General features: G+C 46.8%; 1 protein-coding gene across 1 annotated transcript in view; it reads left to right on the forward strand.

The window, feature by feature from the left end:
• Positions 1-12,163: 12,163 nt before the first annotated feature.
• The window catches only part of TUBB6 (tubulin beta 6 class V), a 12,153-nt gene continuing 8,761 nt past the window's right edge, over positions 12,164-15,555 (forward strand). The window contains exons 1-2 of the mRNA XM_015414375.1: positions 12,164-12,293; positions 13,238-13,346. Coding sequence (XP_015269861.1) covers positions 12,237-12,293; positions 13,238-13,346 — 166 coding nt within the window. The 5' untranslated portion in view covers positions 12,164-12,236. The remainder of the gene's footprint in view (positions 12,294-13,237; positions 13,347-15,555) is intronic.

The raw sequence follows: 15,555 nt of genomic DNA on the forward strand, positions 1-15,555 counted from the left end.
CAACAAACTGAAGCGCACTATCGTGGTCTCACGTTCCCCCACGGCTCCGTCCTCCATCAGCCGATCACACCATGCAAGGCAACGACGACGCACTGTGTTTGTGCACATGCATGGGATGCGGACGGGCGCTGGACGCGATGGCCTACCAGTGCGTCCCTGATCAGACGCCCGCCCACGCCACGCGTTTTCCTGAAGATACTGCTTGTTTGCTGGTACCTTTTTAAATTTTGTTTTCAGCCGGAAGGCACAGTTTGGGAGCGGGTGCACGACGCTTGCCAGATGTTGGCATCTGATCGCGCCAGTTTAATCCACCCTCAATCCATCCATTTCGTGGGGCAGATCATCCCGTGTGACTGGGGCCTATATATGTTTAAGGCCCCAAGGGGCAAATGAAACAACCTCTGTTCTGCCTTAAGAACATAGGAAGAGCCATGCTGAACCAGAACAAAGGCCCGTCAAGTCGAGTAGTGTTTGCACGGTGGCCAACCAGCTGCCACTAGGAAGCCCACAAGCAGAATGACTGCAACGTCATCTTCATGCCCATGTTCCCCAGCAACTGATACAGAGAGGCATATTGCTTTGGTACTGTGTGGGGGCGGGTAGATTTCCATCATGGCCTAGCAGCCATTGGGACTCATAGCCATTGATAGCCCCGTCTTCCATGAGTCTGTCTACTTTGCTTGTCTTTGAGGTAATTCTCTCTGTCCACTAGGCAACTGTGGCCCCGGTCACACGGGCCGGATATCACGGGGGGGAGGTGTGGCTGTTTGCCCCGGGGCAAAATAACGCACGGTTGCATGATCAGACGTCCCGTGGAGGTCCCGTGGGTAGGGGGGAGGTGCGGATCACAGGACAATCCTGCAGCGCAGCAAAGAAGTGGTGCGGTGTAGCAAACGGGTTTGTTTTTTTCTGTACACCAAAGTATGCTTGTGCACATCCATGGAGACTTGGGGGGAAGAAAACCTTTTTGCAAGGGGAAATGGGCGGGCGCCGGATGCGACCAGAAACGCGACCAGACGCTCGCCCTTGCCCCGCGGTTACCGGAAAGTAGTACCTCGGAGGTACTGATTTTTTACCCCGCATCTTCGGCGGGAAGCCTCGGGTGAGCCACGGGAGCTCTACGCTTCCCAGATGTGGCCGTGAGATCGCACCTGGAAAATCCGCCTATCTTCCATCTCTCTAGCATGGCTAATGTTCCATGTGACCGCAGCCAGAATAGATTAGTTGCAGTACTTTATATGAAAAATAAACGGTTTAAAACAATGCTACATACTTTCCCTCAGGTTAATATTAACTAGTATTAATTTTTTTAGAGTTACATTACAAGTAAAAGAGCTCCACATAGGGTTGCCAGCATGAGGCTGGCAACCAGCAGGAAACTCACAGGGGGGGGCGGCTTGCTAGCAATGTAATGATATATCCAGTAACGCTCTAGCATTTTGCCAAAACTCTGTGGTTTCAACCTCTATGTCCTGTGGTTAGTGCTCCATAGTAATTGGTTGGCCACTGTTTGAGACAGAGTGCTGGACTGGATGGACGACTAGTCTGATTGCAGGGCTCTTTTTGTGTTCTTAATTCTTAGAAGTACCAGGTATAACATGACAGTAGAGATGGTTAAATAGCTGTAGATATATACTGTAACTGATTCATACTTCACCTGCCAGAATGAGGGCCATTTTAATACGTTTGTTTTAAAAACCTGAGATAGTGCAGATACTGAACTTTCTGAAATTCAAAAGGGAAGCTGTTGCAAACTGTTTTACGGACCGGCATAACTATCAGTTGATTCAGTGCCTATAGATCCTCTGCACATGTCCTTTGTCTCAGTTTACTCACCTTTACAGAATATGTGTTTAGGATGGGAATGTTAATGGGAAGTAAACAATTAGATTTATGAGGGAGAAAACATGTGGGACAAACCCTTTGTCCCAAAATACATTTTGCCCCTTTTATTCCCCCCATACTTTTTTTCTGTTGGCACAGAAGTCATATATGGTATGATTCCTCCTGGTATTTCATTTTTTCCCTTCTGCTTAGAAGAAAGGTATTAAAATAAAATTATTTCTTCATAGAGATTTCTGAAACAATATTCAAAACAATTTTGATATTATTTATTCTTTATGAATAACTTTTAGGATCCAGGATGAAGTATAACATAAGATGAACTTTATTAACTGTTTACATAACTTAGAACTGCAGTATTAGAAGAAGCAGAACTGACCTGCTGCTTCAGCCATGATTCTGCTCATCTGCTCTGACCCTCTGTCATATTGTGCACTGCCTCACTTTTAAAGGTGTTTTCCAGACCGCAGCCACCTTCTGAGTTTTCATCGGTGTTGTGGTGGTTCTGATGATCGCTCTATCGGTGCAATCATGAAACACTTGCATGTGTTTTTTTTTTCATTTCAGTGTTCCATCTGTTCACATTCACATTGTAGATTGGTTTTTCAGGGGTTTTCCCCAGGCTTTTTTTGTGCATGCGCTGAAGCATTGCAGTGCTTCAGCAGTCTCAAGGGGGCTGAGAAATCCCCTTATGAGTACATTCCCTGCCCACAATACCAAACGCGAGAGTCTTACCTGGTGTATGTGCCTCACCCCTTATTGGTTGCCACTTTTTTCACATTTGAATGTTCCCTCTCATTGGCTCCCCCTAAAAAAGTTTTTTTAATTCCTTTATTTTACTTGCATCAGGTGCACAGCTCACAACAACTTGTTTCCTTCAATTGCATGTTTTTAGACTAGCTGCACATACTGCAAAATGTATTTGAAAATAGCGCCCAGGGATATCCTAGAATTTGCCTTTGAGTGTGAGTGAAGGAATGGTAAGGAAGGCAATGGCTGCTGGTGTTGGGCCTCCCAGTGGGACTGACCATTTGTTTCAGTGCGGGTACCCAGCAGAGCTGAAACGCTGGCATGCAAAAATTTTTTTAAAAAATCTTGCCGTCCAAACCCACCCAGAAAGGGCAGGTTTGGGTGGCAATCTATGAGGTGGAAAAAAACTAAAGATTCCAAGCAAGAGGCTATCTTGTGAATTCATTCCGCAATGGAAAAAAAAGTGCAGGAAAAACTAGTTTAGGAAACAACAGGGGAAAAACCGAGGAAAAACTGGGACAGCATGGGGATGTTAACAAAGTTGTCTGGACACGAGGAAAAAAAACCCAGTAACATAGGGGAATGAAAATGGAACATTAAGGCTATCTGGAAAATGCCAAAGTTATAGTATCCTCACAGATGTCAGTCCTCTCTTGGAATTCTGAAAGCTCTATGGTTTACTATAGAGTTTTGGCCAAGCCCTAGAGAGATATGATGCCACACTGTCGGCTGTCAGACTTCTTTAAAAAAATTTCTCCCAGGAAACAGAGCTGAGCTTGGGGAACCTCAGGGATCTGGCAACCCTAGCTGAAATAAATGGGCTTAGAAAGGTGTAACTCTGTTTAGGATGGCATTGTTAGTCTCATAAGTGAACATATGTGCATGAGAATGGCAAACTGATTACACAATGTTAACCCAACAAAATAAAATTGCTTGATTAAGAAAGGAGAAGGGAGGAGGAAGGAATATGATGGGAAGGGAGTGTCACTGATCCTCCCTACAAAGAGGCTGAAGGGAGAACTGCCAGTGGGTTGGAAGGGAAACTATCAGCTGCCTTCCAGATCCAAAGTTCTCTTCCTCACCCCAGTTGTATTCCGAACAGAGTGAAGTGAGCCCTGAAGAACTGCTCAGTAATTATTGGTTTAATTTGATAATATCAAAAAGCACTTCTTCAAGTAAGCAGATGACTCTAGCAATTGTGTGGGGTGGCTAGGTGCCTGCCCCACTGCTGCCTTCAGCACCGCCTATGTTCTGTAATTACCATAGCTTTGTGGTAGGGTGAACCACATCTGGCAGAATACTTCTATGCAATTTTAAAGGTACAGGAGTTCCCTTAGGCTCTGGAACCTGTGTCTATAATGATCCAATAGTACTTACACACTACTGGTGGTGGTTTGTTGAGAAAATCCTTTCTCTTTCTCTTGTGAAACTTGAAAGAGAGAACTGACCATACTGGAGCAGTGCATGTCTTCTTCTGTCTTCTTTGGAAGAACCAGAGGGAGAGGGCTTATAAAAGACTTTCTACTCCATATGTGAGGAAATGCATGATACTCCCTACTTTCTTATTCAACAATAGAGGAGAGGAAAAGAAAAACAGTACCGCAATAATCTCTACTGAAATGGCAGTGGATACATTACAGAAGTGAGGATGTAAAGTGCTGCTTCCAAAGTTATGTGAGGATGTTACCACAGAGCCAAAACTCTGGAAGCAAGCTCACAGACTGGGTAACCTTGAGTCTGTCACTCTCCCTCAGACTAATCTATCTGACAAGGGTGCTGTTGTGAGGATAACACGGAGGAGGGGAGAATGATGTAAGCTGCATCTAAATAAAATAAATAAATGAGAGACAGCAGGTTTGCAAGTGCTGTTGATAGCTTTTCTTCACCAGCCTTTACAAATTCTACCAGGAAACTTGACTGCTCTGTGGAGCAATACCACACTGAGAATAAACCAGCTTCCTGAAACACAGGAAAAGGCTTAACACAGCAGATCTCATGAGCAATTGAATCTGGAAGAACTGCTGTTGTGTTTTTCCAGGATGTTAAAGAATGTTTTCCATGTGATCCCCCCCCCCCCAATACATTGACTGCTTGAAATGGTTGACTGTTTCTTTGGTACTTATACGAATATACTCCTTAGCTCCATGTTGTGATTCTGTATGCCTAATTATTTCTTTTATGTTTAAAATATATATTACAAAGCTCTTTATGACTATACACATGAAGAATCGTGTCTTCTGATATGAACCTGTATACCAAATGCTCTCCTTCTTACAGGGTCTTGTAGCAGTCCCTTTACTCTCAAGGCTATTGACTTTCACAACCCAGGCTCTGGCCTTCTCTGTTGTGGCTTATTTCTTTGTGCTTCTTTATACATTTATATCCCACTTTTTGCTTGCCCTGATCATTCCCCCCCCCTCTACTTAATCCTCACAAGAACAGCCTCATGATGGTAGGTTAGGTTGAGAGAGTATGCTGGGCCCAAGGTCATCTGGCAGGCTTCCAATTGGGATTTGAACCCAATTGTCCCAGGTCCTTGTCCGACACTCTAGCCACCACACCACACCACCCCTCGCTGGTTGGCTTGCTATTATGAAACAGCCTTCCGGAAGGAGTGAGGTAGGCCTTGAGCCCTGAAGCCTTCTGGTGAGGCTGTAAAACAGAATTATTTAAAAGAGATGATTATGGGACAACTTTAATAGGCTCTGGCTTAACTGTTTTAATTATATATTTAATTACCTGATTATAACCAGTGTTTTAATTAATTTAATATTGAATTTTTGACTGTTGTATTTATGTTCATCCATACCTTTACAGTATTTTTATCTATGATCACAGGCCCTGGGTCCTGACTGTTGGGGAAAAGGCTGGGTATATATGTGCCCTAAATAAGTGTATAAATTAATTAATTTATCATATACACTTTTCTGTCTTGTAGGGTTGCCAAATCTGGTTTGGAAAATACCTGGAGACTTTGGGGGTAGAGCCAGGAGAGGGTGGGGTTTGGGGAGGGGAGGGGCCTCAGCCTGGTCCAGTGCCATAGAGTCTCCCCTTCAAAGCAGCCATTTTCTCCAGGGGAGCTGATCTCTGTCAGCTGGAGATCAGTGGTAAAAGCGGGAGATCCCCAGGCCCCACCTGGGGGCTGGCAACCCTACTGTCTTGGGACTATTTTATTTTGTTACGTTTGATCCTAGGCCAGCATACATGGTACTTCCTAATTTTTTCCTTTGAACAATCATTTGAGGTAGGTTAGGTTGGCCCTGACATGGATGTAGGCTTCCCAAGTCCCCCCGGGGGGCGGGGAAACCTCCGCCCCAGAGGCCCGTTCCCTGCTGCCGCCGGATCAGGCCCCTGGGGGAACTCCACCCCGACGTGCGCGTCACCCGAAAGTGATGCAACCACGCCAGGCATGCTGGGGGCGGGGCCACGGCAATCCGAGGGAAAACTCTATGGTTTTCCCTTGTATGGCCATGGCCCCGCTCCTAGTGTGCCTGCCGTCGTCACGTCACTTCCGGGTGATGTGCATGCGGTGCGCACGCGCAAAGCATGCGCACACGCACACCAGACGCCAGCAGGGAGCCCCCTGCTCCGGCAGAAGATCAACTTGGCAACCCTACCTGGATGGCCCAAGGAGAGCCTGATCTCATCAGATCTCGGAACCTAAGCAGGGTTGTTTACGACTTGATGGCACTTTCCACGACCACCAGGTTAGGGTGAGAAACTATAAGTGGCCCAGGAAGAGCCAACGATCTTTATGTCCCTGTGGACTGAAACCTCTGTCTCCCATGCTGCTGGTTCAGAACAGCCTTTACATGGTAATTTCCTCGGGAATGAAGGCGCTTGAGTTATTATTGACTCAGTCCAACCAAAGTGGAAAGTCGCAGCCAACTTATGGCAACCCCGTAGGGTTTTCAAGGCAAGAGACTAACAGAGGTGGTTTGCCATTGCCTGCCTCTGCACAGCAACCCTGGAATTCCTTGGTGGTCTCCCATCCAAGTGCTAACTACGGTTGACCCTGCTTAGCCTGTAAGCAGTGTTCCCTCTAAACTGAGTTAGTGTGAGCTAGCTCACAGTTGTTTAGCCTCCGGCTCACACATTTTTGTCTTAGCTCAGGAAGGATGGCTCCAGAGCAAACTAACTTATGTAGCAGCCAAATTGCTAGCTCACAATTTTTATGCCAGTAGCTCACAAAGGTCGCGATCACACGTGTGAGATAAAGGGGGGGGGGAAGCGAGGCTATTTCCTCTGGAGGAATTTGACCCGGAGTTGCACGATCACACAGTCCTTGGAAGCTGCGGGCACAACCCGCCAGTGCATGATCAGATGCAACCACAGGTGAGTTGGGGTTTTTTTTGCCATTTGTTTCCGATGCGCTTCAACAAGGTATCGATGAATCGCATCTCCGCACTGAGGGCTCCTTATGGAGTTTGATGTGCATACCAAGAAGGGGGGGGGGACAACAGCACAGAGTTGGGATGGCCTGATCAGACCATCCCGATGCCCTGAGAGCTCGCTGGAGTGATCAGACAGGGAAAAGTCCATCTGTGGCCCGTCACAACCTGTTTACTACTGGATTTTCCCCAGTGTCTTTTTACTCCATTTCTGTGGTGGAGCAAAACGGGTTGCCGATGGCTGCAGGGCGCTTCCCAGACGTTATTGTCTGATCGCACCCTTTAAATCCGCCTGACATTTGCACCTACGGCAGGTCTAATTGTGCATATGATCGTGCCCAAAGTAGAATTTTTGCTCACAAGACTCCACAGCATAGAAGGAGCATTGCTTGTAAGATCTGTCAAAATCAAGGTAGCCTGGGCCATCCAGGTCAGGGACCAATCAAAGTTAAGCAGTTTTTAATGTCGCTATTTTAAATTTATTTCCAAAGGAGAATTAAGCACATTATTAAACGGTTCCCTTTAAAATGTGGATGTTTGCATAAAGTGCAGTCAGGTCATAGCTGACTTATGGCAACCCCAGCAAGGGGCTTTCAAGGCAAGTGAAGAGCAGAGGAGGTTTGCCCATTGCCTTCCCCTGCAGAGCCTTCCTCAGTGGTTTCCCTTCCAAGTACTGACCCTGCTTAGCTTCTGAGATGATGAGTTCAGGCTCTTACCATGCCGCCTCCCCCCCCCCCCCGAAAAATTTTAAAATGTTTAACTTTGACTGGCTTGTGCTCTTGGAGTTTTGGGAATTATCTCTTTATATACACGTATACAGGTTGAAACATTTCAGGAGCACACACACAGATAGGCAGTTTGAGTCCCAAAGCTATGGGAGTTCTACCTGTTCCTTCCAAATGTAAATAAACTTGCTGTCATCCCAACACAGACTGTTGCTTTCAGTTCTTCTCCCCCAACCCTCTTCCAGACAAAGCTGTTCCAGCCCCCAACCTAGCAGGTGGACATGACTCTCAGGTTCCAGCCGCTTGGAGCAGTCAGCTGCCCATTAGGGTCCCCTCAGCTTCGACCATTTTGAAGCCTCAAGGAAGGGCCACTTTGCATAGCTCCATGACTCATGATAATTATATGAAACAACACTGTTCAAAAAGGAACAATCTGACGATACTAAAAAGTCACTTGCATGCTAATGAACTCAAGACTTGTATAAACTAAATATACCACTGCCTGTAGAAATAACCTTTTATTCATATCAGAATAATAACCCAAGCAATTCACTCCCAATTAATTGTGGACTTAAACAACTGTGGAATGACCATGAAGAAAACAGAGAACAGAGAAAAGCTGTCATGCTGACAAGAGTGACATAATCCAAGGCAGGCAAAACCACAGAGCAATGTTATAGTCCTGTTTTGTTTAAAAGCCAGTGGTCCATCCAGTCTGGCACCTTGAGGGCCAGCAAACAGGGCACAAAGGTTCCTAGCACTGGTCTTCAGAGGTTCCCTGCCTCTGAATATGGAGATTTCTTTTAGTGACTCACAATGGCTGGTAGCCACTGATGGACCTATCCTCCATTAATCTGTCTAGTCTCCTTTTATCTATGCTTGTGGCCATCACTTCATCCTCTGATTACTCATTGAATAAAGAAGTACTTCCTTTGTCTGTCCCGAATCTGTTTCCTGTCAACTTAAATGGATATCCAACATTCTAGTATTACAAGCTGGGGATCTGCAAGGACTTGTAGGGGGCATCTCATTTTCCTAACAACCCTGTGAGGTAGCTTAGGCTGAGATTCTATGACTGGCCCAAGGTCACCTACTGAGCTTCTGTGCCACAGCAGGGATTTTGAATCTTGGTCTTCTTGTGGGTGACTGCTGGGTAGGGTTGCCAAGTCGGGCGCCGCGCCGCAGCAGGGGACTCTTCCAAGTGACACGCATGTTGGGGTGGGTCTCCCCCCAGGGCCCGATCCGCTGCCGGTGGGGAACGGGCCTCTGGGGCGGGGGGTTCCCTGCCCCCCGGGGGGACTTGGCAAGCCTACTGCTGGGTAAGTCATACAGGTTGGCCAGTAGCAAGTCACATGGTTGTTGCCATCAGGCCTGGCCCTGAAGAGTCCTTCCTCAAAGCCCTGAAAATGGCCCTGCTCCTCCCCTTGCCTTTTACTGACAGATGGCTCAAGTGGTTAAGACGCTGAACTGCAGGCTGTGGAAGGTCGGTAGTTCAGCAGTTCGAGACCCGAGTTGCTGCATGACGGAGTGAGCTCCCATCTCTAGTTCCAGCTCCTGTCAACCTAGCAGTTCGAAAACAAGAAATTGCAAGTAGAGAAATAGGTACCACTTCGGTGGGAAGGTAACAGCATTCCGTGCGCCTTGGTGTTTAGTCATGCTGGCCACATGACCAAGGACACGTCTTCGGACAGCACTGGCTCTTCGGCTTTGAAATGGAGATGAGCACCGCAACCCTAGAGTTGGACTCGACTGGCTTTCGAGCAAGGGAACCTTTACCTTTACCAAGGTCTGAAGGCTGGCAATAATGTTGTGGTTGTCTAGCAACCCCTGGATGAACACTGAGCTCTTCTTTCTTAAAGGTAAAGGTTTCCCTTGCTCGAAAGCTAGTCAAATCCGACTCTAGGGGTCGGTGCTCATCTCTGTTTCCAAGCTGAAGAACCAGTGCTGTCTGGAGATATTTCCGTGGTCATGTGACCGGCATGACTAAACACCGAGGTGCAAGGAATGCTGTTTCCTTCCCACCAAAGTGGTAACTATTTACTTGCAATTTCTTGCTTTTGAACTGCTAGCTTGGCAGGAGCTGGGGCCAGAGATGGGAGCTCACTCCATCACAGGGCACTAGGGTCTTGAATTGCCGAACTACAGACCTTCCAGTCTGCCGCTCAGTGTCTTAACCTCTGAGCCACCGCGACCCCTTTCTTAAAGGTACAGGAGTTATTTCTATTATTTCGTGGCATTTTAATTTCTCAATGATTTTAAGATTTCAGATTTTTCTGCAAGCCTAGGGCTTTTCTAAAGTTTGCAGAAACATCTGCCTGGTATGTTCAGGGCCACAGTCTCCAGATTTAAGTGACAGATGGGATCATGTTGAGAATTAGAATTATTGACGGTGGGAATACAAATTTTTTTTATGTCTGTCCGCTTTCTCCAACTCATGCCCAGTTTTATATACCTCTATTACATCCTGCTTAGTCGTCTTGTTCTAAAAGGGAAAAAGAATAATCTAGCCATTTCAGGGTGGGGATTGCCACAATTCCCATTTTCTGTCCCCTCATGGCCATCCCCTCACGGCTTTCTCTCTTTGCACGGAGGCATCTGATTCCCAGCAGGGGAAAGTGGTGCACAGCAGCCATTTCTGGAAACCTCAGCCAGCCATGATGGATGCCCTGAAGGGTGTCTGCTTTCAACAGTACTTATTGTAAAATGGTGTTCTACTGAAACTGGAACGGAAGTGAACCACAAAACTAAATATTAGTGGCCCTGACCTGGATAGCTCAGGCAAGCCCGATCTCGTCAGGTCTCCGAACGGCAGAAGAACTTTGTGCCTGCATCAAATCTATTACACCTGCAACTAATCACTGGTCTCACTGCCAGAAAACTGCAGATCATCTCACATGTGTAGGTTGACAGGTTCCCCCTGGTCCCTGGCGGGGGGTTGGGGGTGTTTGTCAGCTCCAGTTGGGAAACTACTGGAGATTTGGGGGAAAGTCTGGAGAAAACAGGGACTTCAGTGAGGTACAATACCATAGAGTCCACCCTCCAAATCAGCCATTTTCTCCAAGGGAACTGATTTCTGTAGCCTGGAGATGAGCTGTAATTCCAAGTGATCCCCAGATCCCATCTGGAGGCTGGCACCCCTACTTGATGTGATTTGCTTTTTGCTGTGGATTTATGTCTGAGTGAGCATACAGGGGACTGGACTGAACCTGGCTGCAACCCTTCCTCCCCTTTCCTCCCCTGTTAAATTTTCAGACAAAGTTTACCACCAAATTGTACGATTTGGCTATGATACTGTGGAAGGAGAATAAAGGGAAAGTTATTTGATGTTTTTAAGAACATCTGAAATATCCCACTCAGGTGAAAAGGGGTTTATTGGCTTCAGAATATTAACAGCTAACACAACCAAATGCAGAGACTATGATTTCTCCCCTCAAAACGGCTCCCCCAGCACATTCCTCTAGTTGTCAACATCCTCCTGATAAGGAAATGTTTTTCCGCTGTTCTTTCTGAACGCCTAAGCAAGCTCAGTGCTGCGGTGCATATTAATCAAGGCCATAGATTAGAGGCTGGAATGTCTTTGTCTTAGAACACTAAAAAAAGTTGTTTAGGAATAGAAAATGTTTTTACAACATGCTGTAACAGAAGAGCAGTGCTTGGCATCACAAGGTGGTAAATTCAGGCATGGGGCAGAGGTTCCTTGACCCTTTTGCCAAGCACCATAAATCGCACCCCTTATCGATCTTAGGTCCCAGAGGGATCCCTGAGATCTTCCAGAAGGAAGTCTTTGTGCCTTTTATTGTATAAACAATGGATCAATAGATGTAAGAAAATATAGTCTCCAATAAGAATGTATCAACATATGATGCCATGATGTTTATGATGTTTGTGAACCAATAACTTTTCCTTAAAATGTAAGCTTTCAGTTGTCAAGGTATAAAAATAGATACTTTTTCTGCTTGAATTCAGAGAGACAGCTTGGCATATGAGTGTCTTTTGCATCACATTCTGTATCTCCTGTTAGTGCCAGTAAACTATATTTTCTCTGATTCGCTGGACTCCGACTGTGTTCCCTTTTCTGGCCCAGGGATTGCACGGGGCACAGATTTGTGCAACAATACCAACTACCCAACGTTGGTAACTAGATTTTATATATCTGCTAGCACACAATTTAGACAAATGTTAGTGTTCAGGAGTGACCACATGCTGCTGTTCAGAAAAGAGACTGTATGCAGCAACTATAATAATGCAGAAGACAGTGCTCTCCAAATGTTAAAATGGGGCTTTGAGTCAATGAGTTGGAATGCCATTCACACCAGAGGCCAGGCCCCACGGAGGCTGGGCAGGGCCAGCTGCTGCTCACCCCACCCTTGCTCTTGTCATTCTTCTGCGAAGTTGCCGAGTGAGCAGAGCCAGGAGGGTGAATCACAGCCCAGGAGCCAATAAAACTGTTCATTGAAGCACCAGACGCAGCACACAGCTGAACTCTACACAGAGGCAGGAAGAGAGACGGACCTGGGCTTGTAGCACCATGAGGGAGATAGTTCACATCCAGGCTGGTCAATGTGGAAACCAAATCGGAACAAAGGTAAGGGGAAATGCTCTTCAGCCACTATTATCATTACTATTAGTGTTCATTAGTGTTACATAAGGTGCCTCTAGTAGTTCCAGTTGTAAAGCCTGGCAATTCAGTACAAGTGCTGGAAGCTTCCTTTGATGTTAAGTTGGTACCCAGCTTTCTCTTAAGTATTTGTCTGAAAGAGAAATGAACAGCATCTCTAGCTGAAGAAGTGTGTATGCACACCAAAGCTTATACCCAGAATTAAACTTTATTGGTCTGAAAGGTGCCACTGAACTCAAGGTTGCTTCAGATAAACCTGGCTACCCACCTGAATCTTTAGTACAGTAATTAAAAAAAAAAAGTTATAGAAAGAGTCCACATATAAGATGGGCGGAAAGTGTTCTTTTTGGGAGGCGGGTGGGGGTACCAGAGTCTTGAGCCTGCTTGTGTGTTCATAAGCTGCGGAAGTGGGAAAGCACCAAAGTGGAACCAAACGGCTCGTCTCTGTTGACCATAAAAGGCTTTGGAAAAACTGAAGCGGGACCGCCGGGCCGAGAGGGTTGGGACGGAGAGACCCACTACTGAAGCAGCAAGCGGGGGGGAAGGGACCCGAAAGAGGACGGCGGTGGACGGTCTCAGCCGTTTTCCCTTCGGTTTTGAAATCCTGACGCGTTTTAACTTTTTGGACTCATTTTCCAGCCCCACCCTTTCTCTTCGCCGCCGGGCCGGCCGGGGCCTGGGAGGGGCTGAGAGGAGCAGCAGTCCCCAAGCATGCCAAGAATCCGGCAGCTGTTGCTCGGGCGCATGCCTGGAAGGCCTCGCTCTGCCGCAGGGTGGCGTCGGGTGACCTGTCAATTATGACAGTGGCCGGGGCCGGGAAGGGGGGGGGGGCGGGAGCGGGGGACGGCGGCGGCATCATCATCATGTGTCTGAGCGCCTCTCGCCTTATCTTTCCCTCCCGCGCCTCCAAGTTTTGGGAAGTGATCAGCGATGAGCACGGCATTGACCCGTCGGGCGGCTACGTCGGGGACTCGGCGCTGCAGCTGGAGAGGATCAACGTCTATTACAATGAATCATCCTGTAAGTTGTGGTCACGCGGGCCAACTTTCGGGGGTGGGGGCGCACGATACAGGAAGCCAAGCGGGCGCTTGTTTCATGAGGATTGAGCCAGCCAGGCAGCCGCTGCAATCACAGGCTTACAGCTAAAGTAAAGCCGGAGTCCACCTTAAAAAGCTAAACAGAATTTCTTGCAGCACGAGCTTTCTGGGACTGCGGTTCGCTTCCGGTGAGGCGAGCCCTGACTCGGGGGAACTTGTGCTGCCACACAGCTGTGTTCTCTCTTTAAGGTGTCCCTGGACTCCTGCTGCAGCAGACTGGCTTGTGGAATCCTGCTTGTTAACCTTCAGGGAAATAATAGGCAGGTGGCTTAAAAATGAGGGCAGGGTGTGAACTAAATCATGAAAATTTATCCCAAATGATCTCTTTTAGCATATGGAGAAAAAAAAGAAGAGTCTTTCTGGTTGGTTAGGCCTGGGCAGCTTGACTGCTTGACCTGGCAATAGTTTCAGAATGAAAACTGTGAGGCTCTAGAGCACAGCTGTGTGTGTTCTGCAGCTCTGCAATCCCAACCATCGAAACTGGTGTTTAATGATAACTCTCACCATTGGTGCTTTAGGCATATATACACTATTGTCTTGCAGTCCTTCCGACAATCCTGTGAAGTAGGTTAATATTATTATCATCATCATCATCATCTACCTGTTGCCCATGAGGCTGAGAGAGAGAGAGGCTTGCCTCAGGCTATCTCCCAAATTAATAGCAGAGCTGAACTGGGGACCTACCAGAGCGCAGCTCATTCTGCTATAGGGTAGCACCTACCTGGAATTAATTCAGAGTCTTTAACACCTCATTTTTGCTTTGCTTAAGGGTGGTTTAACTGCAAACTATGTGACATCTCGGCAGAGCTGTGCTGCTCTCTGCACAGAAGTTTAATCAAATATGCAAAATATACTCCATGCAAAACTTGTTTAAAATGTAGCAGAATTCAGCTTTTCTTGGCTTTTTTTTTTAGCAGAACATGCTGTTAGAACAGTTTTATCTGGTTATCAAAGTAGGTGGCAAGCATCTCAGTAAGCACAGACAGTTTCTAGATGAACATCTCCTTGTCTCCAACCCCCCCCCCCAAATTCACTGGCTGTGTGTCTTGCCTGAGGAGATGGAGGGCTGACCTTACCTCATGCTTGCCAGTCAGTATAATCTCTACCTTTCAGTAGTCCTTGGGGTAGGTATTGCAGCCTTCCTGTTTTGGTAAATATTTAGCTGCTATCTCTTTACATGGAAAATAATGTGCGAGTGATGTGATCCTGTGTCAAATCTTCACTCTACCTGTGGCTCAACTAGTGGTTAACTTCTGAAAACAGAAGTGCTGAGGCTTAAGCTTGAAAGGAAATAATAAGAACATAAGAAAAGCCATGCTGGGTCAGACTGAAGGCCCATCAATTCCAGTATTTTGTTCACACTGTGGTCAACCGGTTACCTCTAGGAAGCCCACAAACAGGAAGAGTGCAACAGCATCATCCTGCTGGCACTCCCCAGCAACTGATTTAAAGAGGCATACTACCTCTGGTACTGTAGATATCCACAAAGATGCAGGGGAATATTCTGTACCCTTATGAATGGTTTACAGGATCTAGGTCAGATCAGATAGTGGTGACAGAGAGACCAAACTATTATAACCAACGTCCAGTAATATAAGGTTTCACCCCTTGTGACTTTGAGTTCATTGTTATGTTAATCATTGTGAAAACCCCATGTGGTTGTCAAAACAAACGCTATGCTTAAGAACGGTTCTTTTTTGGGAGGGTTGTATTTTTCATATGTCCGTGTGCGTGCACCTGAAAGTCATGGTGACCTCTGGTGACTGACTCCTACTGGGGGCCTGGAATATATTCAGAGAGGTGGCTGAATAAAAGCCTGCCCCCGCCTCCCGACTGCTAGTATTCCAAGGAGGTCACCCATCCAAGTACTTGCCAGAGTTGACCCTGCTTAGCTTCTGAGATCTGATGAGATTGGGCTTGCCTGGGCTATCCAGGCCAGAGTTTAAAGAAGAACTGATGTTCTAAACAGCAAGTTAGACATGCATGGGGAGCTCCATGTTCAAGGTTCCCAGTGATCCCTGAAACTTAATTCTAGATTCAGGATGCCAAACACATATCATATTGCGGGGAGGTGCCCTGCGCGGTGATTTTAAGCTCTGCACAATCTGGTTTTTATACATATGCACCTTCAC

The sequence above is a fragment of the Gekko japonicus genome, unplaced genomic scaffold (genome assembly GCF_001447785.1).
Source record: "Gekko japonicus isolate JY-2015 unplaced genomic scaffold, Gekko_japonicus_V1.1 scaffold157, whole genome shotgun sequence".
NCBI classification, from domain to species: Eukaryota; Metazoa; Chordata; class Lepidosauria; order Squamata; family Gekkonidae; genus Gekko; species Gekko japonicus.